The 24391-nt window shown below is 35.6% G+C and overlaps 1 protein-coding gene across 5 annotated transcripts in view; it reads left to right on the top strand.

The window, feature by feature from the left end:
* Positions 1 to 23754, top strand: part of DNAJC15 (DnaJ heat shock protein family (Hsp40) member C15) — a 76570-nt gene extending 52816 nt beyond the window's left edge. The window contains exons 5-7 of one of the 5 annotated variants that reach the window (XR_007404834.1): positions 995 to 1065; positions 19165 to 21044; positions 23529 to 23754. Coding sequence is in view for 2 of the 5 variants with exons in the window: in XM_025478194.3 (XP_025333979.1) it covers positions 995 to 1065; positions 23529 to 23599 (142 nt within the window). In the remaining 3 variants the exon portion in view is untranslated. Of the gene's footprint in view, positions 1 to 994; positions 1068 to 4425; positions 4564 to 19164; positions 21048 to 23528 lie in introns of those variants that run through there. The other 4 variants (XR_003147907.3, XM_025478194.3, XM_035704334.2 and 1 more) reach the window with 4 other exon arrangements.
* Positions 23755 to 24391: the final 637 nt, after the last annotated feature.

Below are 24391 nucleotides of genomic sequence, written 5' to 3'. Positions count from 1 at the left end.
ATTTCTTCTCCCTTCCCTTATATTCCCTTTCACTATTATTTATATTCCCCAAATGAATGAGAACATACACTGTTTGTCCTTCTCCGATTGACTTATTTCACTCAGCAGAATACCCTCCAGTTCCATCCACGTTGAAGCAAATGGTGGGTATTTGTTGTTTCTAATGGCTGAGTAATAATCCATTGTATACATAAACCACATCTTCTTTATCCATTCATCTTTTGATGGACACCGAGGCTCCTTCCACAGTTTGGCTATTGTGGACATTGCTGCTAGAAACATCGGGGTGCAGGTGTCCTGGCGTTTCATTGCATCTGTGTCTTTGGGTAAATCCCCAACGGTGCAATTGCTGGGTCGTAGGGCAGGTCTATTTTTAACTCTTTGAGGAACTTCCACGCAGTTTTTCAGAGTGGCTGCACCAGTTCACATTCCCACCAACAGTGCAAGAGGGTTCCCTTTTCTCTGCATCCTCTCCAACATTTGTGGTTTCCTGCCTTGTTAATTTTCCCCATTCTCACTGGTGTGAGGTGGGATCTCATTGTGGTTTTATTTATTTATTTTTAAAGATTTATTTATTTGAAAGAGAGAGAGAGTATGAATGGGAGGGGCAGAGGGAGAGAGAAACTCAAGCAGATTCCAGGCTGAGCGTAGAGACCAACTTGGAGCTCTATCTTGTGACCCTGAGATCACGACCTGATCTGAAACCACAAGTGGGTTGCTGACTGTGCCACTCAGGTGCCCCTATTGCGTTTTATTTTTTAAATTGATTGAAAATAGAGACTGGCGTTACAAAGGAAGAAAAATACATGTAACACTGAATCCACAGTTTATTTTGATGGTTAGTAAAATTAACTGACAAGCTGTAATTTCATATTTATCCACAAGATGGTGAAATTCTCATTAGTTTTTAATTCCTTGAAACCCATATAAACTTTTAATTTATAATCTGCATTTGACACTATTTATTATAAGCACTTTAATTTTCTTTTTACAGCCCATCTGCTGGCAAGGCTAAGATTAGAACAGCTCATAGGAGAATTATGATTTTGAATCATCCAGATAAAGGTAGGTAAAATTCCTATTTTTCATAATATGTGGATCTGTGTCGGCTCTGAATTCTTTTCAGTTACTTAAACTCATTATAAGTGGTATATATAAGTGATACGTATATAGTTGAAATGGAAGTTTATGTGCCATGCGTATTGTGATTTTTCTTATAAATAAATAAGCTTTTGGATTAGAGTTCAGTAACCCACAGAAGTGGTAGATTTATATTATCAGCTTTCAAGAACTTAGTTACTGATTTTTATATATGAGTACCTAGCCTCTGTTTGAAGCTCTTAGCATTTTGATTGGGAAAGAGAAGACATGAGTTGTGGACTCTGTAAACTGATACGGGCATCATGAATTATGTTTGTTTAACCTTAAACATAAAAGCATAAGATTTAGAGGATATCTTCTAAATCTCTGTAATATGTCATAGATAATTCTGAATTTCTTAATTTTATTCTGGAAGGCTCTGAGGCTGAGCCATTTGTTTTTAACTGGCCAGGTTTTTAATGTAAATTTATCTTACAGAAAGACAATTATTATAACTTTAACTACACTACAGCTGCTTGAGAGAGAAAGCCCATATGTTCATTACTGTTTCTTTTCTAAAATAACAGATGGTAGAAAGTTGCACTGTATTTCAGAAGTCAAGGGTGGAGTGGGGGAGGAGAGTGAAGGGTTTTTTGGATTCTTATTTACAGACTTTCAGTTTTCTTGTTATTTTGAAAAAAATTAAAAACAAATTTTGGATTTGTACACATCCTAAGTGACACCAAAGTAGGGCATTCTTTTTCAGTTTTTTCATTTAAGTATGTACTATAAAAATTCTTTTCACTAAACATCATCTTTGGGTTTTTTTTTATTTGCTGTTCTTTAGTGTGAATAAACAAGAGAATAAACTTTGAAAAGAGGTTTTGCTTAAAATTTCTAAATAGCTTCAACAGTTACTAAGAGATCCACTCAACTAATTTACTTTGCATTGTGGGCTTTCAGAGTAATTGACTCAGAAAGAAATGTGTTTAAAGTGCCTCCTTGAAGCCCCTCTGCCTCCTACTAAACATCCTTTGTCCCTTCCAGGTCAAGTGTATGCCCTTCTCTGATTGATTGCAGTAGGATCAGGTGCTCATGTCTTTCAGATGATTGACAAGTTGTTGATTGTGCCTGCTGGCAAGGAATCAAGTTCTAGAATGTGTCTAAGAGAAAATGTATTTTTAGATATCTTTAGTAAGAAAAGGAAATGTGTGTTTTCTGAGCCAGTAGTATTTACGGAATTATTTGATTTATTCTGAGGTCATGTATTTATCAGAGGTGGGATTGTTGATTGCCTGTAGGATGCTTACTGATATCCTCTCTGGCCTTGTGTAGTAGCAGGAGGTGAAGGAATAGATCTGGAAGCAGGAACCTGGTGTTTTTCTCTGGCTTCTGTTTTCTTGCTAGCAATATGACCTTGAACATTCCCTTAACCTCTCCAAGTATCAATTTTATCTTCTACAAAATGAACGGATTTCTTTCTTTCTTTCTTTCTTTCTTTCTTTCTTTCTTTCTTTCTTTCTTTCTTTCTTTCTTTCTTTCTTTCTCTTTCTCTTTCTTTCTTTCTTTCTTTCTTTCTTTCTTTCTTTCTTTCTTTCTTTCTTTCTTTCTTTCAGATTTTATTTATTTATTCATGAGAGACAGAAAGAGAGAGAGAGAGAGAGGCAGAGACACAGGCAGAGGGAGAAGCAGGCTCCATGCAGGGAGCCTGATGTGTGGGACTGGATCCCAGGACTCCAGGACCACGCCCTGGGCTGAAGGCAGGCGCTCAACCGCTGAGCCACCCAGGGATCCCCCGGATTTATTTCTAAAGTCCTTTTTGTTAAGTAATATAATATCTTTATTTGCCTATTCAATTAATGAAGAACCTGTACCCTCTATTTCTATTAAGATCACATTTTTTTACTTAAGAAAGATGCTTTTGGGACGCCTGGGTGGCTCAGCGGTTGAGCGTCTGCTTTCGGCTCAGGGCCGAAGGATCTGGGATCCGGGATTGAGTCCCACATCGGGCTCCCTGCATGGAGCCTGCTTCTCCCTCTGCCTGTGTCTCTGCCTCTCTCTCTCTCTCTCTGTCATGAATAAATAAATAAAATCTTTTTAAAAATATGCTTTTAATTATTTTGGATTATTGTACCCTCTAAGAATGTATTGACAACTGTGGACATTTTGTTTATATAATTGTTCATTCACCCCCAGTTTTAAAAACATTTGGTGTTTCAGAGAGTTCATAGATTTCCCAATACCCATGCATATGTTCACAGTTAAGAACTGCTCTTGTAAAAGTAGGGTGAATAAAGGAATATTGGCATTACTGGAGGGAAAGTATTTATGGATGATGGAGTTGGGAGATAACTCATAAATCCTGAAATGGTCTCTTGAGAAGGAAAGTGGTTTTGTTTTGTTTTTAATGAGAAGAAGATAATAGATTTTAAACAAAAATGTCTCATTGTCCTCTGAGAGAGAAAGGCAGAAGAAATGGAAATATGAGAACGGGCAGCTCTTAATTTTGTCTTCTCTTTTTCTGACTACTATATTTGATTTGGCAAGGTTAGTACTGACTATTATATAGGTACTTGCAAAAATTTAAATCTTGTATTCCATGCTTCTGAAATTCATAAATGTACCCCCACTTCATCCCCAAGTTGCTTTTCTGCTGGTTTTGCTGCCAGCTAGTATAGTAAGTCAAAGTTAGAACTTCAAATGTGTGATCAACAATAATTTGTCACACATTTCATTATCAGCTTATGGAAAGAAAGTGACATGAGAAAATTAGGTGTGGGGAAATTAATTTTGAAAATAAATTTTTTGTAACCAGTTTTAAATGAACATTCAAATGTGTTTTGGTACAAAGTAAATTTTGCTATTCAATTTCGTGAGATAAAATCTCAGTTGATCTAATGCTTTCAGATCAATGTCTTTTAAATATCTTTTAGATGATGCTTTTTTAAATTGCTAAAGAGAGAGGTGGGTAAAATAAAAAGAGAGAGAGAGGTGGGTTGTCAGCAAATAAATAGTTTGTTATTAATGTAAATAGGAAGACAGCACAAAAAAATAGGAAGACAGAAAAGGTAAATTTGAAAAGCTGTAGAACTTCAGTCATCTCTTATAAACTCTCTAATCTGGTGATACTCAAAAGTATAGTTTGCTTATTCATGTGAGCTAATTTGTTACCTGTATGCAACAAGTTAAAGACAGAAATCAAAAGGAAGTATTTAGAAACCTTTATAGCAGTTGCACATTGTTGCACATTGCAACAACATCCAAATGTGTGATACTTTTATAATTTGTAAATATATCATCCACCAAAAATTCGACATTTTTTAAAAAAGTGCTTCTTCACCATAGTTTGAGGGACACCGATCTGATCAATGCTGCCTGCTAAATCAAGACTGTTTCTACTCTATCCTGGGGAAAATATCCTGTTCACTGCCCTTGAAGATTTTTAGTGATGGATAGCTTCCTGCTTTTACAAGAAGCCCAATGGTAGGCACCTCTAATTACTAGAGGGTTCTTCCTTATATTTAACTGAAATCCGCCTGCCTGCAGTAGAGATTCTCATTCATTTTTCATTTATGTCCCCCTTTTTTTATGTCCCCTTTATTTTTTTTTTAATTTTTTAAAAATTTATTTATGATAGTCACACACACAGAGAGAGAGAGGCAGAGACATAGGCAGAGGGAGAAGCAGGCTCCATGCACCAGGAGCCCGACATGGGATTTGATCCCGGGTCTCCAGGCTCGCGCCCTGGGCCAAAGGCAGGCGCTAAACCACTGCGCCACCCAGGGATCCACTAAGTAAATTTTTTAAAAGGTTTTATTTATTTATTTATGAGAGACACAGAGAAAGTCTGCAGAGACACAGGCAGAGGGAGAAGCAGGCTGCATGCAGGGAGCCTAACGTGGGACTCGATCCCAGTACTCCAGGATCATGCCCTGAGCCGAAGGCAGATGCTTAACCACTGAGCCACCCAGACATCCTACTTTTTCTAATTTTTTATTTTTATTTTTTATTTTTATTTTTTTTAAATTTATTTTTTTTAATTTATTTATGATAGTCACAGAGAGAGAGGCAGAGACATAGGCAGAGGGAGAAGCAGGCTCCATGCACCGGGAGCCCGATGTGGGATTCGATCCCGGGTCTCCAGGATCGCGCCCTGGGCCAAAGGCAGGCGCCAAACCGCTGCGCCACCCAGGGATCCCTTTTTCTAATTTTTTAAACTGGATATTCAAATCATTAGTTTTAGCTATCATTACTTCAAAACATTTTTTTCACTCATGTTATTTAACATATGTTGCCTAATTTTCTGGTGACTGGATATTTTCTGGCTATATTTATTTTATTATTATTATTTTTGGTTTTCTATATTATTGATATCTATCTTCATTCCACTTGGGAAGAGGACATACTTTGGTTTTGGTTCTTTGGAAGTAGTTGAATCATACTTTATGATTAATTTTGGCAAATACTCTGTGAACACAGTATATATTCTATAGTATTTAAGATATATGAGTAAGGTAGATTTTGTTTGCTGGATTAGATCTTCTGTATCCTTGCTGACTTCTTATTTACCTGCTATGGTTGTGTGTTTATTTCTCCATTTAGGTTTTGTGTGTTTGTTTTGCTTTACTTATTGTGATAGTATGATTATATGATTTGGGTACAGATAATTTAGGATTGTTTTCTTTTCCTTGTGGATTGACCCTTCTTCATTTTGAAATATCCTCCTTTATATCTAGTAGTGCCTCTTGCCATAAAGTCTGCTTTATTTGAAACTATAGCTTCACCAGCTTTCTTTTGGTTAGTGTTCATATGGTATATCTTTTCCCATCAATTTCTTCAGATTTTCTATATCTTTATGTTTGAAGTTTGAAGTTTGTCTTTTCTAAGCAGTGTGCAGTTGGGTTTTATTTTTTATTTTTATTTTTTAAGATGTAGTTATTTATTAGGGAGAGAGAGCTCACATGTGCCCATGTATGAGTCAGGGGAAGGGCAGAGGGAGAGAATCCCCAAACAGACTCTGTTTGATCTTGGAGCCCAGCACAGGGCTCAGTCCCATGACCCATGAGATCATGACCTGAGCCAAAACCAAGAGTCGGTCGGTCACTCAACTGTCTGAGTGGAGGAGAGAATAAAGAGAGGAAGCAATATTTAAACAGATTACAAATAATAGAACAGAATCTATTCTTTTTTTTTTTTTTTTAAAGATTTTATTTATTTATTCATAGAGACACAGAGAGAGGCAGAGACACAGGCAGAGGGAGAAGCAGGCTCCATGCAGAGAGCCTGACGTGGGACTCGATCCAGGGTCTCCAGGATCACGCCCTGGGCTGCAGGCGGCGCTAAACAGCTGCACCACTGGGGCTGCCCGAACAGAATCTGTTCTATTCTACTCATCCAGGTGCCCCTGGGTTTTATTTTAAGTGTTTAGTTCTTTTACATTTAATGTACTTATGATATTTGAGTGTATTTATACCATGTTACTGTTTGTTTTCTGTTTGACTCATCTATTTTATGTTCCCTCTTCTTTACTTCTTTTGGCTCATCCAAAATTTTAAAAGATTTGTGTGTCTTTTTCTTTAGTGACTTGGACTTCATAGATCTACTTAAAAATAAAAACCTATTTCTCTAGTAATTACCCAAAGAAGACAGCATACCTCCTTGACTTAATAAAGTGTAAAGTAAAATGTTGCAGCAGTCACTCCTTAGAGAATACTGGGAGCTTAGAATGCTTTTAAGATTTTTTGGTCTTTGATTTTCAGCAATCCTACTATGCTGTGAATTGGTATAGGTTTTTGTGCATATATCCTGCTTGTGGTTTGTAGAGATTCTTGAATTTGTGGGGTAAAGTCTTTCATTAATTTTAGAAAATTCGGGGCAGTGCAGCGGTTTAGCGCCACCTGCAGCCTGGGGTGTGATCCTGGAGATCCGGGATCGAGTCCCATGTCAGGTTCCCTGCATGGAGCCTGCTTCTCCCTCTGCCTGTGTCCCAGCCATTCTCTCTCTCTCTCTCTCTCTCTCTCTCTCTCTCTCAATAAACAAATAAATAAACAAATGAATGAATAAAATCTTAAAAAAAATTAAAGAAAAGAAAGTTTAAAAAATTTTTAGAAAATTCTATTCTATTACTTGTAATCTGTTTAAATATTGCCTCCTCTCTTTATTCTCTCCTTTTCTTCTGAAATTTCAGTTATGTGCACATTTGGTTCCCATTTTTTTTCACTGTGTTCCTTTTTTTTCCACCGTGCTTCATGTCTTTTATACTCTCTTCTATATTTCTATCCTTTTTGTAGATATTTGTTATTAATTTCTTCTAAATTATTGTTACCCTCCACTGTCTAATCCGCTCTTAAGCCTTTTCTTAGTTTAATCTTTTAAAATTTCCAAATCTTTGTTATGGAATCCCAGTTACTTTGAAATTCTGTTTTTATTTATCTTCTCCATATTAATTTTCTTAAATATATGACTTTTTTATTTTAAGATTTTTGGCTAATACTTCAGGAATCTAGCTCACCTCTGTTTCTCTTACTGTGTATTTCCTCCTTTGGGTTTTCAGGTCTTCTTTGGGATACAAAGTAATTTTTTTCTTGAATGCCCTATGTTTTGTATGAAAGCTAAGTTTTCAAGCTTTTTAGTCTCAGATCCAAAAAGCCTTTGTATGGATTCTATCTATCAATATTTGTAATACTAGAAAGTAAAACTGAGAAAGTTTTAAAGATATTTATGTTTTAATTCATTTAAAAATATTAAACTTGTTGGGATTCCTGGGTGGCTCAGTGGTTTAGAGCCTGCCTTTGGCCCAGGGCGTGACCCACATAAGGCTCCCTGCATGGAACCTGCTTCTCTCTCTGCCTCTCTCTCAGTGTCTCTCATGAATAAATAAATAATCTTTAAAAAAATATTAAACTTGTTACATGTTAATATAAATGGCATAATCTTTATAAAAATTTGCATTTGCCAAAACATTTTTAAAAAAATGAGTAGAGTGGAGAGAATGGTGCCATAGAAGGTAAGAGAGGAATATATTTCAGGAAACCAGTGATCAGCTGTGCCAAGTATTGCTGTGAGAACCATTAAGATGAGGGCAGAGAAGAGGGTCCATAGTATTTTTGCAACTTTGGAAGACTTTGATGACCTTAAAAAACAGTTTAATTGGTGGTAGGTTGAAGAGTGAAAGGAGGATGAAGAAGTTGAGTTAGTTTATATAAATAACTTTCTTTAGAAGTTTTGTGAGGAAGAAAAGGAGAGAAATGGATTAGTAGCTGGAAGACAGGGATGTGGCATTAAGGGAAAGAATTTTTTTTGTTTGATTTCTTTGTTTTTAACTTTTTAAATACACTTTTTGGAACCTTATTAAACAATTTTGAGCAGGTTTTTGTGTCAGTGGAAATGATCAACTAGAGAGAGATCAATGATTTAGAAGAGATTAAATTTAAATTCGACAGGGATAAATATAATGTTCTTTTAGGTCCTCTAAATCAATTGTGTAAATAGAGGGCAGAGATTTGGCAATGTTTCAGTTGTAAAGGAGCCATGGGGGTATATTTGATCTCAAAGCCCACAAGATTCAATAGTGTAAAAGCCACTAAAAATATGTCACTGAGTTCTTAAGCTGCCTTAAAGGACACGCAGTATCAGTATTGTAAGACTGAATGTTACTACAGTCTTCTGTACTTGTCATTCATTCATTCACCTAATACTTACCTATCTGAGCCTAGGCACTTAGGCACTAGGCACCCTGTGTAAAATTTTGTTATCTTTTTTAGATTCCAAATTTTGAAGGATACTGACAAACTAAGTAGTATTCAGAGGAAAGGAAACAGGATGTTGAAGAGCTGGAAGCAATGTCATATGAGTGGTCATTCATTCAACACATATTTATGGAGTATCTAATCCAAGCCAGACAGTATACCAGACACTGAGCAAGAGAACCAATCTTGTCTTCACACATCTTAGATTCTACTGAGAAAGACAGTAGATAGGTAACTTGGTAGGTTAAAATTGTCCACAAATTAATTTTAACATCTCACATCAAGAGATGGTCTATTTCCTTACCCTTTATATTCAGGCTAGCCTTGTGACTTGATTTGACCAATAGGACATAGTAGAAGTGCAGTTGTGTAAATTCTGAGCTCAAAAAGTATTGCAGCGTCAGCTATTAACTTCTTAGAACCTGGAGACCACCATGTGAAGAAAACCAGGCTCACCTCCTGAAGGATGAAAGACTAAGAGAGAGAGAGACTTCGTTGTCCCAGCAAAAGTGCCAGTGGGGCTATTGGGGACCATCCAGCCCCAGCAGACCTGACCCAACTCAGAAGAACCACTCAGCTTAATCCATAGAATAGCAAGAATTAAAAACCATTTGTTGGGCAGCCCAGGTGGCTCAGCGGTTTAGCACTGCCTTCAGCTCACTCAGGGTGTGATCCTGGAGACCAGGATCGAGTCCCACGTAAGGCTCCCTGCATGGAGCCTGCTTCTCCCTCTGCCTGTGTCTCTCATGAATAAATAAGTAAAATCTTAAAAAAACAAAAACCATTTGTTTTAGCCACTGAATTTTGGGGTAGTTTGTTATACAGAAAAGGCTAATGTAGAAAATGTCCCGTAATAAGTGCTTTTAAGAAAAACAAGTAGGGGGAATAGAGATTGGCAGCTGGAGAGAGGCAACTGCCTTCTGCAATTGCAGTATTGTAGCATCCTAGAAATTCTTTGTAAGGAGGTAACATTTAGGCAAAGACCTGGGTGAGAAAGTCATATAAAAATCTGAAGAAAGAGTGTTTCAGGCAGAAAGATCATCAAGTACAAAGGTCTTGAAAAGAAAGCATATTATATGTTTATGGAATTATGAAGAGATTGGCCAGAGTATAATGAGCAAAAGGAAGAATGGTAGGAAATATGATTGGATAGGACACCCAAGGCCAAATGTTGTAGTACCTTGAAAGCTATACTAAGAATTTTGGCTTTTATTTTTAAGTGTGATGGGAATGATATTACTTGATTTACAGTAATTAGCAACCTTGCTGAACTTATTTATTATTTCCCGTGGTTTTTTTAGTGGGTTCGGGATAAGATCATGTCATCCGTGAATAGAGGTAGTGTTACTTCCTCTCCCGTCTGGATACCTTTATTTCTTTTTCTTACCTAATTGCCCTGAGTAGAGTCTCCAGTATAATATTGAAAAGTTGTGAGAACAGACATCCTTATCTTATTTCTGATTATTAGGGAAAAACATCTGATCTTTACCCCATTAGTATAATTAACTGTGGGTTTTTCAGAGACGCCCTTTGTCAGATTAGGAAGTTCCCTTCTACTTTTACTTTTTACTCTGTAGATGTGATGGATTACATTAATTGATTTTCAGTTGTTAGATCAACCACACATCTCTGAGATAAATTTCACTTGGTCTGCTGTATAATTTTTTAATATGTTGCTATATTCAGTTTGCTTGTATTTTGTTGAGTTTTTAAAATCCATATTCATAGGAAGTATTAGTCTGTAGTTTTGTTGTGATGTCTTTGGTAGTTTTGTTGTGATATCTTTGGTTTTAGTGTCAAGATAATGTGGGCCTTTTAAAATGAGTTAGGAAGTGTTTCCTCCTCTTCTGTAAACCAGCTAGGCCTGGCCTTTTCTTTGTGCATAGTTTTTTGATTATTGATTCAGTCTCTTAAGTTGTGATAAGTCTCTTTGATTATCTATGCTTTTTTTTTTTAAGATTTATTTATTTATTTATTCATGAGAGACAGAGAGAGAGAGGCAGAGACATGGGCAGAGGAAGCAGAGGGAGAAGCAGGCTCCATGCAGGGAGCCTGACGTGGGACTCAATCCATCGTCTCCAGGATCACACCCTGGGCTGAAGGCAGGCGCTAAACCGCTGAGCCACACAGGCTGCCCCTGTCTATGCCTTCTTGAGTCAAGTTTCAGAATTTGTTTTTCCAAGGAGTTTGTCCGTTTTATCTGAATTATCTAATTTGTTGAAATGCAATTGTTCATAGTATTCTTTCGTAATCTTTATTACTTCTCTAAGGTTGATAGTAACATTGGTTTCTAATTCTAGTAATTCAAATGTGTTCCTTCATTTCTTAGGTTAAGGTGGGAACTTAAATTATTGGTTTGAGACTTTACCTATTTTCTAATATATGCATAGAATGCTATAAATTTACATCTCAGCATTTCTTAGTTTTCAAGCTGAAGGTTTATATTGCTGATCAACAAGTTAAAGGATTCTTTTCAAAGAACCAGCTTTTGGGTTCATTGATTTCTCTATATTTTTTCTATTCTTTCATTAATTTGTTTTAATTTTTACTGTTTCCTTCCTTTTACTTGCTTTAGGTTTGTTCTTTTTAGTGTCTTAAGGTTGAAGGTTAGGTCATTGATTTAAGATCTTTCTTAACATAGGCATTTATAGCTATAATTGCCTTACAAGCACTAGTTTAGTTGTACTCCATAAATTTTAATATGTTGTGTCTTCATTTTCATTTATCTTAAAGTACTTTCTAATTTTCCTTTGGATTTCCCTTTTGACTCGATTGTTCAAGAGTATGTTGTTTAATTCCCACGTATTTATTTCTTAAATTTGCCCTTATTTTTATTGTTAATTTTATACCATTGTGTTTGATAAACGTAATGTATTCTATCTTTTTAGGTTTGTTTAATGGCCTAGCATATGGTCTTTCCTGGAGAATGTTCCATGTGCACTTGAGAAGAATGTTTATCCTGTTTTTTGTTTGGTAGAATGTTCTTTAGGTGTCTCTTAGATCTAGTTGGTTTAAGTGCTGTGCAGTTCTTTTGTTTTCTTGTTGATTTTCTGTTTAGTTGCTTTATCCATTATTGAAAGTGGGGCATTAATATTTGTTGTTGAATTGTCTGTTTCTCTCTTTATGTCTGTTAGTTTCTGTTTCATATATTTTGGTGTTCTGTTGTTAAATGCAAAAATGTTTATAATTGTTACATCTTCTTAATGAATTGATCCTTTGATCATTATTATATGTCCCTTTTAAAATTCTCATTTACGGGGATCCCTGGGTGGCACAGTGGTTTGGTGCCTGCCTCTGGCCCAGTGCGCGATCTTGGAGACCCGGGATCGAATCCCACGTCGGGCTCTCAGTGCATGGAGCCTGCTTCTCCCTCTGCCTGTGTCTCTGCCTCTCTCTCTCTCTCTCTCTCTCTCTGTGACTATCATAAATAAATAAAAATTTTAAAAAATCATTTAAAAAAAATAAAATTCTCATTTACATTTTGTTTTAAAGCCTATTGAGTATATGCACTCTAGGGTTTCTACAGTTGGTTTTTTCATCATACATCTTTTTGCATCCTTTTATTTTCAGTCTCTATGTCTTTGAATCTAAATGTGTCTCTGGCAGACAACATGTAGTTGGGTCATGTTTTTTAAATCAAATCTAATAACTTTTTGATTGATTGGGTTATTTAATCCATTCATATATATTGTTATTAACATAGTTGTATTTATGTCTGATTTACTTTTTTGTTTTCTATGTCTTATGTTTTTTTTACTCCTTTATTAATCCTCCTTTACTACTTTATTTTATGTTGAATGAATATTTTCTAATGTAGCATTTTAATTTCATTAATAAGTTTTTCGCAATTTTTGAGTTTTTTTTTTTTAAAGTGATTGGGAAGCCTGGATGACTTAGTAGGTTAAGTGTCTGCCTTTGGCTCAGGTCATGATCCCAGGGTCCTGGGGTTGAGCCCTGCATTGGGCTCCTTGCATGGTAGGGAATCTGCTTCTCCTCCCTCTGCCCTTCCCCTCCCTGCTCCCCACTTGTGTTCTCTCTCTCACACACACACTCTCTCTCTCAAATAAATAAAAATCTTTTTTAAAAAAGTGATTGCTCTAGTGTTTATCATATGTATCTTAGTTTATCAGACTCAGCTTCATATTTATACTAGATTCCAGTAATACATAGAAACAATGTAGCTCTATTCCCATCTCACCCTTTCTGTGGTATTGCTAAATATATTACATCTACTAATGTTACAAACCCAACAGTACATTGTTAGAATTATTATTTTACCATCTGCTGTTATTTCCTTAGTCCATTACAGCTTTATTCTCATACACTCCCTTTGTATTATTACTAGCAAATATATTATGCATATATTTCTAAATGTTATAGGTCCAACAATACATTATGTGTATGTATTATTTTATACAGTTGTCTTTCTAATCAATTAAGAGAAGAAAGAAAAATATGTGTTTATATTGTCTTTTATAATTATATTTATCTTTACCAGTGCTCTTTGTATGTATGAATTCAGATTACCATCTATGGTCATTTACTTTCAGCCTAAAGAACACCCTTTAGTATTTCTTCTAAAGTGGGTCCACTAACAACATATTCTTTCAGTTTTGTTTGTACTACCCTCATTTCTGAAGGAAGGCTTTGCTGAAATTAGGATTTTTGGTCCACTGTTTTTCTTTGAGGATTTTGATTGTGTTATCCCACCACCTCTGTCCTTCATTGTTTCTGCAAAGTCAACTATTAATCTTATTGGAGGATTTTTTTTTTTTGTAAGTGACACATTGTTTTTCTTTTGCTACTTTTAAAAGATAACTGAGGCATATTAAAAATTTTAGGAGTTTGGAGCACCTGGGTTGCTCAGTAAGTTAAACATCTGCCTTCAGCTCAAGTGATGATCCCAGGGTCCTGGGATTGAGTCCCCATGTCAGGCTCCCTGCTCAGGGGGGAGCTTGGCACTCCTTCTCCTGCCCCTCCCTCTGCTCTCTCTCTCTCTCTCTCTCTCAAATAAATAAATAAATAAATAAAATCTTTTAAAAAATTTTAAGAGTTTATTTGAGCAAAAAATCTATAAACTGGAATTGGTTAAGAACACTCCACTGACAGGAGCTAAGGGAAATACTTTTATAGAGAAGAGGCAGAAGCAAAACAAAGAAATTACTTGATTGACTATGGCTTAAGCATTTGCTTTATTTGGAAAAGCCTAGCTGACTGTGATTAGTTGTCTTCAGGTTTCAATTTCTTAATGTTGAGGAGTTTACAGCCTTAGGTTTTGATTTGATTATATAGGCTACTAAAGCATTAAAGCCACTTTGATCTAATGGGTTCCTTATTCAACTAATTTTTTTAAAAAATTTTTATTTATTTATGATAGTCATACAGAGAGAGAGAGAGAGGCCGAGACATAGGCAGAAGGAGAGGGAGAAGCAGGCTCCATGCACCGGGAGCCCGACATGGGATTCAATCCCGGGTCTCCAGGATCGCGCCCTGGGCCAAAGGCAGGCGCTAAACCGCTGCGCCACCCAGGGTTCCCAATTTTTTTATTTAATTAATTTAACACTACTTTCTAGATTTTCTCCTTTGACTTTTTTGCATTTTTACTATGATTTATCTGTTTTTAGATCTCTTTATTTATCTTATTTGGATTTTGTTGAGTTCTTTAGATGTGTAGATTTTTGTTTTTCAATAATGGAAAGTTTTAAGTATTATTTCTTTAAAGATTTTTTCTGTTTTTTTTTCTCTCCTCTGATACTCCCATTATATGTATATTTGTGAGTTTAATGATGTCCCACATGTCTCTGAGGCTCTGTTATTTTTTCTTTCAGTTCTTTGGTTTACATAATCTGAATTGCTCTATCTTCAAGTTCACTCACTAATTCTTTCTTATGCCAGTTCTACTCTTGAGCACCTCTACTGATTTTTAAATCTTGTTCTGTAGTTGTAAAATGGCCACTTTGGAATCCTTTCCTATAAATGCAACATCTGATCACTTTCACAGGTAGTTTCTGTTGCTGTTTTTTCATTATGTTTGTATGGATCATACTGTCATACTTTCCTGTTCTTTGCAGGCCTTATAGTATTTTGTTGGAAACTGAACATTTTAGAATATGTATTGTAGCAGCTCTGGAAACTTGTGCACCCCAAGGAGGCCTTATTATTTTTATTTATTTGTTTAGTAACTGCCTAGATTATTTTAGGGAAGTCACACCCCCTACCCCACACCCCACACGCTTCTTACACTTCTCCTCAAGAAGGCATAGCTTTGAATATGCCATCAGTCATCATGGGATGACACTGATACTGATAGGGCACTCTTCTTCCTCTCTTTTCTTGATCATACCCAACTGTAAACTACACTAATTTCTGACCAGTTACTCAGTCGTTCTCAACAATGCTGTAAGACATAAATTTCTCTAACACAATCAAATAATTTTTCCTTTGATGGAACAGTTTCTGAGGTCAGTGTTTGATATTTGTTCTGACCCTAGGAGGGCTCATCACTGCTGTTTGTTCTGTCCTGTGAACTGGTCTACAGTCTAAGCTGTATATTCACTGGATTCATGAATCTCCTCCCAATTGCTTTTTAAAACCTCTGCTGTCCCTGTACTGTCCTTGAGAGCACCCTCCATAATCTGTTGCAAATGAAGTCAGTTCCTTTGAAAATAAATTAGGGGCTCTCTGTTTTATGGCCTGTTTACTTCACAGGCAAAATCTCTGCCAGGGCTCTGGAGCTGAGGGTAGAAACTATGGCAGTCTTCTCTCCAAGTGAAACCCCCATTGTAGCAACTAAGCATGCAATACAGGGAACAGCAGCCTAATGTCTTTGTGCCTTGCCTCTCCTGTGTGGAACTACCATGCCTTATGGACTGGGAAATGGGCTCTTGAGGCCCAGTATTCTAAGGAAGCCACAATTCGGTAGAGCTTCTGTATTATTTGCTTAGAACTTAACCTTAGTATCAGGCAGCTGGGGGCAGGAAGAGAAATATGGAGATCCTTTTGCTCCCAGAAAGTAAGCCTTTTATTCAGGGTCTGGGGAGAGAGGGAGCCCTGTGTTTTTGCCTCAGCAGTCCAGCAGAAATCTCTGGCTGAGCTGGGAGGAGAGAAGGAAGGAGCTGTTTTGGTTCAAATACCACAGTTTCCTGCCTTTCTTACTGAAATTTTATAGATTTTATTGAATAAATGTTTCTCTTTCACTTTTGCTTTTTAAGACCATTTTCAGAGGCTTAGATGGTTGGGGTATTTTACATAGTTTTTACCAGTTCCAATGGGGAGCAGATCCTCATGCCAGAAGTCAATCTGTGTGCCGATTTTAACATTTTTCTTTTAAGAGATGTGGGTGCCCTTTAAGAAGCCTTCAAATCAGCAGATGGTAATACTTTTTACTTCTGTCTTACAGATTTGGGATGTAGACATTCATAAGTTTTAATGAAAGTTAAAGAATATATAAAAATCTATGAAAAGATCTGTATAAGAAAGACCCAAGGATATAAGGCAACTTGTATCTTCTCATTCCTCAGATTGGTGTGCTAATTATGAAACTCACATTAGTAACGACTATTATTTAATTAGGTATAATTGTTATTATTAAATTATAACTAATACTATTAGTTATATATCATTATTAATAATTCTACCTAACTTTGAAACATTAATTATAGAATATTTGCTTATTTTCTTTTGTGCTAGTTAGGGTTTTGTAGGCATTTATGTATTTTTAGAGCACCTACTTGTTACACTCTTGTTTGCCTGTTTTCTGCACCTTTGGAGTGGTTTTACTTCTATGAAGCTGGTACCTGATGCAAGAAAATAATGGAGTAGTGACTAATCACTTTTCCTACTCCTCCACAAAGAGTGTCTCAAGCCCCATCTGTGTACTCAGGACTGTGTTGAAAATACATAGATATCTAAGACAGGATTGCTCTTCGAAGTATTTATTATCTAATGGGTAGGTAGGCATATTTAAATGACAAATCATAGTCATGATTACAATCTTCTCCAGAAGAAAGGGGACCTGGGATGAGATTATGGGCTTGAAGAAAGTCACTGTTTCTTCCTCATGGTCTTGATCATAGGTTTGCTGTGCCCTAGTGATTTTTGGACAGTATGAATATGTAGTGTCAATGAACTCCAGGAGGTCAACATATCTCAGTAAAATTTTCAATAAACTTTTATTTTTTTTTAAAGATTTTATTTATTTACTCATAGAGACAGAGAGAGAGAGGCAGAGACACAGGCAGAGGGAGAAGCAGGCTCCATGCAGAGAGCCTGACGTGAGACTTGATCCAGAGTCTCCAGGATCACACCCTGGGCTGCAGGAGGCACTAAACGGCTGCGCCACCGGGGCTACCCCCAATAAACTTTTAAAAATTAAAATATACATTCATGAAAACACACAGATTATAGGTGTACAACTCAATGAATTGTCACAAAGTAAACCCATTTAGGTAGCTATTACCCAGATTAAGAAAATCATACAAAACTTTTCTTCAGGTACTTTTCCTGTCATTCCCCACTCCCCAAAAGTGACCACTGTCCTGGCTTTTATTGCCATAGATTAGCTTTGCCTATTTTTGAACTTCATATAAGTAGAATCATATAGTATACAGTTTCTATATTTGTCTTTTTTAACTATCTTTGTGAGATTTATTTATGTAGCAGTGAATGCTATAGTAATGATTCCCTCATTTTTATTACTGTATAGTATTCCATAGTATGAATATCCTGCATTTATTCATTTTTTTTCTGTTGTGTTGTCTTCTTTTCTTATTAACTTTTGAGAACATCATATATTCCGGTATTAATAGACATGATTCTTTGTGTTGTAGGTATCTTCTCTCTGTGGCTTACTTTTGCCTCTTAATAGTGTCCATTCATTGTACAGAAATTCTTAATTTTAATGTAGTCCAGTTTATCCAAGTTTTCCTTTATTCTTAGTGCATTCTTGTTTTGTCTGGGGAATTTTTGCCTGTCTCAAGGTCATGAAGATAATTTCTGAATTATCTTTATTATCTTATATAATGATATTTGTAATAAATTGGAATCAATTTTTGTGTATGGTGTGAGATAAGGATAAAGTTTCAATTTTTTAAAAGATAGATATCCAAGTGGTCTAGCATTATTTACTGAAAAGATGACTCTTTCCCCCTGGTGATCTACAGTATTGCCTTGTTATAAATTAAGTGACTAGATATTTTTGGAGACATTTATGTATTTTCTGTCTTCTTTTGGTGGTTAATTTGTGTTTGTGCCAATACTATACTGTTTTAATTCGTGTAGCTTCATGACAAATCTTTTTTTTTTTTTGTAGTATAAATCCTTCAAATTTTTGTTATTTATAATTTTTCCACTGTGTTTGGCCCTTTGTACCTTAATATAAATTAGGAATTATCACATTGATATGCATGTGAAGATGTGCAAGTGCACACATACACATTCACACACAAAAATCCTGGGGTTATTGGGGACTGCCATGAACATATAGATCTATTTCAGGAGAATTGACATCTTTACAACACTGAATTTTCTAAGCCAGGAACAAGACATATCATTCCACTTATTTAAGTTATCTTTAACTTGTTCAATAAGGCTTTTAAGTATTCTGGGTTATAATCATATATTTAATTTGTTAAATTTATCCCTTGGTATCAATTTTTTAAGTGCTACTATGAATTGTTTTGTTTGAAAAGTTTATATTGTAAAGTCATTTTTTTCTACGGCATAACAGTTGGGTTTGTATATATTGTTATTGTGTATCCAGCAACTTGTTAAATTCATTTAATTCTATAATTTTGTCTTTAGATTCTTTTGGATTTTTTTTATATACCTAGTCATCATTTATGAAGAATGACAGTTTCTTTCTAATCCTTATTTATTTTTTTATTGTGAATGGAAAGGAACATTTATTAAAATGGCTAGACCGTTGATATAGTGTTAAATAGAAATTATCATAGTAGGTATCCTTTCTTGTTGCTGACTTCAGAGCCAAAAGTCTCAACATTTTACTACTAAGTATGTTTGTGATACTTTTTGACAACTTCTATCACATAAAAGAAGTTCCCTTCCATTCCTAGTTTATGAAAAGTTTTTATGAATGTGTATTGAGTTTTGTACATCTGTTGAGATAATTAAAGGATACTTATTCTTTATTCTGTTAATATGATGAATTACATTGATTAATTTTCTAATGTTAAAGCCAGTCTCAGATTCTTGGTCATGATATTTAGCCTGATTTGTTTTTGCATCTGTGTTCATCTTGTGATATTTCTATCAGGATTTGTTATCAAAGATATGCTAGCATCATAAAAAGAGTTGAAATGTGTTTTTTTTCTTCTAGGTTTTGGAAAAAAATCACTGATAAAACCATCCTGACCAGGCTTTTTATTTGTGGGAAGATTTTAATTACAGATTTGATTTCTCAGATAGATAGAATTCTCTTTTGATTCTTCATTTCTTATGTATCAGTTTTGATACCTTACATTTTTCCTAGAATTTATTTCATTTAAATTTCAAATGCTTTGGTATGAATTTGATCAGTTCTTTTCGGAGAACTAACCTTTGGCTTTGTTAATTCTCTTGAATGCTAATTTCTGGTATATTTTCCTTGATGCATGGGTTATTTACAAATCTAGTGATTAATTTCCAAGCGTTAGGATCTATCTCCTAGGTGTATTTGTTACTGATTTCCAGCTTAATTCCACTAAAGTAAATTAGCATACTTTATATAGTACTTCTCAAACTGTCTGTGATAGAGGACTTGTTTCCCAATCTCTATTGGACTGGCAACTTTTAAAAAATATAATTAAAATGAAATTTTTTTTTAATTAAAATGAATTTGTTAGAAAATTGAAATAAAAAGATATGTAAGAGCAAAGTCTCAGGGTTGGTTTGTTTTTGTTTTTTTAGATTCTACAGGTACACAATGCTACATCAAGAGGCTATATTTTCTAGACACTTATTCTCAATATCTAAACCTATCTAGTTGTGGTCCATTAACACCTCTGAACCAGCACTAGTCCATGGAACACACTTCCAAGTTACACTGCTTGTCATGATTTCAGTCTTTGAAGTTTGTTGAGACTTGCTTTATAACATACCACGTGGTCAACTTCAGTTAATGTTCCTTGTTCCTTTAAAAGAAGGCATATTCTGGGGATCCCTGGGTGGCGCAGCGGTTTGGCGCCTGCCTTTGGCCCAGGGTGCGATCCTGGAGACCCGGGATCGAATCCCACATCAGGCTCCCTGGTGCATGGAGCCTGCTTCTCCCTCTGCCTATGTCTCTGCCTCTCTCTCTCTCTCTCTCTGTGACTATCATAAATAAATAAAAATTAAAATAAATAAATAAATAAATAAAATAAAATAAAATAAAAGAAGGCATATTCTATACTTGCAGGGTGAAGTGTTTTATGTATGTCACTTAGATTGTTTGTTTATCATGTTTTTTTTAAAACTATGTTGAGATATAATTTACACACATAAAAATTTATTTAAATGCATTGTTTGATGAATTTTGACAAATGTTTATACCCATGTAACTGTTAACACAATTAAGACAGAACATTGTAAAACTCAGTAGGTTCTTTGGTGCCCTTTGCCATTGCCAGTCTTTCACCCCAACTTGGATAATCACCATTCTACTTTTTGCCACTATAGATTAGATATGTCCTCTCTCTCTCTCTCTCTCTCTCTCTCTCTCTCTCTCTCTCTCTCTTTGGAGGAAGAAGAGGGAGGCTCGGAGGGAGAAGAGGAGAAAGAATCTTAAAGTAGACTCCATGCCTAATGCAGAGGTCAATGTAGGGCTGAGTCTCACAACTCTGAGATAATGACCTGAGTTGAAATCAAGAGTCGGATGCTTAACCAACTGAGCCACCCAGATGCTCCTAGATGCGTCTTTTCTGACATTTCGTATAAGTGGAATTGTGAAATTGTATAATATGTACTATTTTGCGTTGATTTCTATGAAGGCTATAAATAGTGCAGAATGTTGGGCACATCACAATGCATTTTCCTTCTCTCTAGGATCTTGGCCCTCAAGACCTGGCCGACTTGGTAGAACTCCAGTGCTTTCATACTTACGTGTGTTTGTATTTTATTCAGCTCTTCCAGTTGGTGTCAGTGGGACAGCTGATCTAAAACATAATAGTTCAGGTAGCCAAAGGCGGAAGAGCTCCGGCAGTGTTTAGTGAAGGTACAATGGTATAGAGATCAAGCGTGAGGGTGAGTGTTCTAACTAAATGGAATTCAGGGGACTCTCCCAAGAATTTTGAGCAAGACTGAAAGATCCAAAAGTAGATTGTGTCCATTAAATAATAGGATATGTGTCCTACATTGTTAAATCAGTCAAGATTCAGTGCCAGAAACTGGATGTTCTAAGCAGGAGACCATTAAGTACAATGAGTAAGAGTTTACAGACCTAGAATTTACTCCTTCAGACTTCGCAATAGTCTGACAAAAATGACTTCGCGAGTAATTAGAGCTGCTCTGTCAGGGAAGCTACTACCTCATAGACTGCCACTAGAACTGTACAAGAAGCGCAGCTGCTGTCACTACTATCCCTTAATCTCATTTGCTAGCACCAATAATAAAGAGGGCCAGCAGGAAAGCCTTTCTGTCACTTGAGCCTTCCAAATCTCACAAGATTTCCCCTCACTGATCCTAATTTGAGTCAAACACTACTTGAAAAGAATATAGGAGTTGTAGTTTGGGGCTTGGGAACTTTTCCAAGTTTTAGGAAGATAGAAGAAGGGTAGACTGAGAGCCAGACCAAAGTTTCTACCATGCACATAAATCAAAAGTCCACTGTTCTTTAACTTAGGAAGGATGAGTGGTAATTCAACAGTATTCTAAATAAATTGTCAATCCTTTTTCTCTAACATTTCCATCAATAAATGTAATGTTTAAGGCAACTTTTAATCTTAAGTGCCTTTGTTTTTTTCCTATCTGCTAAATGAGCATATTATGGCCTATGATTTAAATATCCAGGATGCATGTCAATCAATCAATTACAGGTTATATTTGAGTTCAATTAATATTTTAATATTTGTTGAGGATATACAAAATGCCTGGCATTACCTTGGTAACTCTAAACATTTAAACATCTTACCAAGATTGATATTACCTAATTCCAAGATCATTTTCAAAGATAATCATGAAATCAGTTTATTTTATGATCAAGTGTATATGGAAACTTTCAACTTCATTTGTAATTCTTACTGTATATTCAAGGACACTCCATGATATATTCCATAAGTGTTTATAGCAATTTAGATCTTGATATGAAAATGTCAGTAGTATCCTCAAGGGCAAAACGCAAAAAGCTAAATATAGCTTCCTCCAGTGTTGCCCTTTCTACTACATCGTATTTCTGATGTTTTCCCTGCTTTCTTCTTCCTGAATAAAGTGGGTGGTATGATATTAATAAGAGCTTGGATATGGTTTGGACAATTTATACACCAATGCTATGTAGATGTGTTTTGGTTTGTTGTAAGTTGTGTTGCTCAACACAAGACCTTGTGTTGAGGTCTTAGGAGGTGTTCAAAGCCATAGATGGTTTGTACTCAAGGGGAGAATAAAAAATAAAAACAAACACAAAGAAACTGGTGAACCATAATATGATTGTTAGCTCAAGTGTTAAGCAGTGAAAATGTTCAGGACTAGAAGTTAGAAGGCCTCTAATGCTTAAATAGCTTTAATATGACTGGAACTAGTATTTTTGTATGTCAGATTCTGTTTGTGATTTATAATGATTCTGAATTTGAAATTCAGCTCAATTTCCTTCCCTCTTGCTGTTTGCATTAGAAAGGATTCATTGCAAAGAATTCTAAAAAAAAGAACTGATGTAATTTTATTTTAGGGCACAGTGAATCTAAGACTACTCCTTAAGTATTCTAATTAGGATTGTTGCAGAGAACAGGGAGCATTTCCTTTAACATTATTTTTATTATCATTTTTTAAAAGATTTTATTTATTTATTAGAGACACACAGAGAGAGAGAGAGAGGCAGAGACACAGGCAGAGGGGGAAGCAGGCTCCATGCAGGGAGCCCGACTTGGGACTCGATCCCGGGACTCCAGGACCACACCCCGGGCTGCAGGTGACACCAAACCGCTGCGCCACCAGGGCTGCCCTATTATAATTTTTAATTCATTTATCTGTATTAATAAATATGATTGTTAGAACTGGATACTATATACTTGCATTTTCTAACAAATTTTTTGTTTTTGTGGAAATGTAAGGTTTGATATGATTCTGAAAGTTCCCTTGGATTGCTTTACCTCCTTCAGAAAGATACTCTCCTTCATACTTGAATGTTTTTCCCTTTACAGAAAAAGTCTTGGAGTGAGACCTTTATTTACCTAACCATCTACTTCATTTCAAAAAATTCTCTGATCAAATATTTGAATAGCGTGTCTGACCAGTGAAATGTTTGAGTGTTTTTCAAATTATTCCTGATCATAACTTTCTTTCATTATTTTTCTCAGGTTATCTTTGATTGTTGGGTATCTGTAGTGCTTCACTAAACAAATTTAATTTATGCTGTTGTGATTTCTGTTTAGCTTATAAAATAATTTGTCAAGAGGATGTATGTGTGGGAAAATATCAGAGAATTCTAATTAAGAGTGTTTTTCTTTATTTGAGACTTTAAAAAATGTCAATAATGAAGTGTGTTTTAATCCATTTATGTTTTCTTTGTCCTCTCAGGTGGATCTCCTTACTTAGCAACCAAAATAAATGAAGCAAAAGACTTGCTAGAAGCAACCACCAAACATTGATTGATGCCCAAGAATCACTCTGAAGGAAAAGATGGGGGAATTTAAAACAAAAAAGTCCAGCAAATTAAACTATGGTATTCATGATTTTCATACATCTACTGGCCACAATAATTTATTCCACTATTAAGGCATATAATAATAAAAGATTAACAGTCTGTCTTTTTATTATCTTTTAAAGGAACACCTTAAAATTCTTTAACTGATTTTTATTTTCTTCCTTTCTCTGTGATAGTCATACATTTTAAGACTTTTGTTCCATTTGTCCTAAGTTCTCCTGGCTCCCCACCCTCACTTAAGTATCATCATCAGTAATGTGGGATTTATGAGCAGTAAGTATAAGTTTTCTTACTGCTGATATTTATATTCACATTGTCCCCTGTTTCCTCAGAGGACTTTAGTACTATGCCTATGTAAGGTGCTTTAAATATTTTGAGATCAAACACTGACTGCCATCCCATGGGGAAATGATCAGAAACTCAATCGAATGTACTAAATGGTGTTTTGTAAAGTAGTGGTTAGGATTTGTTAAAGAACTGTGTTCTCTCTGAGACCGTATAACTGAAGCATGAGAACTTGGAGAGCTACTAAAATGATTAAAGATTTGCAAAATGAGCCCTGTGAGGAAAGGCAGAAAAACAGGTTGGAGAAGTCTGAGGAATTCGTCTTTAATTATAGCCATTTAATACTGTATATTTATTCAATTATTCATTCTGCAAATATTTATTGACCACCTATAATGTGTAAGGCACTGTAGTGGGTCCTCTGAGAGTTACAGGTATGAACCAACCATAG

Source organism: Canis lupus, chromosome 22 (assembly GCF_003254725.2).
Source record: "Canis lupus dingo isolate Sandy chromosome 22, ASM325472v2, whole genome shotgun sequence".
NCBI lineage: Eukaryota > Metazoa > Chordata > Mammalia > Carnivora > Canidae > Canis > Canis lupus.
Note: the sequence above shows the minus strand (reverse complement) of the source record. Positions and strands in the feature narration are given on the sequence as shown.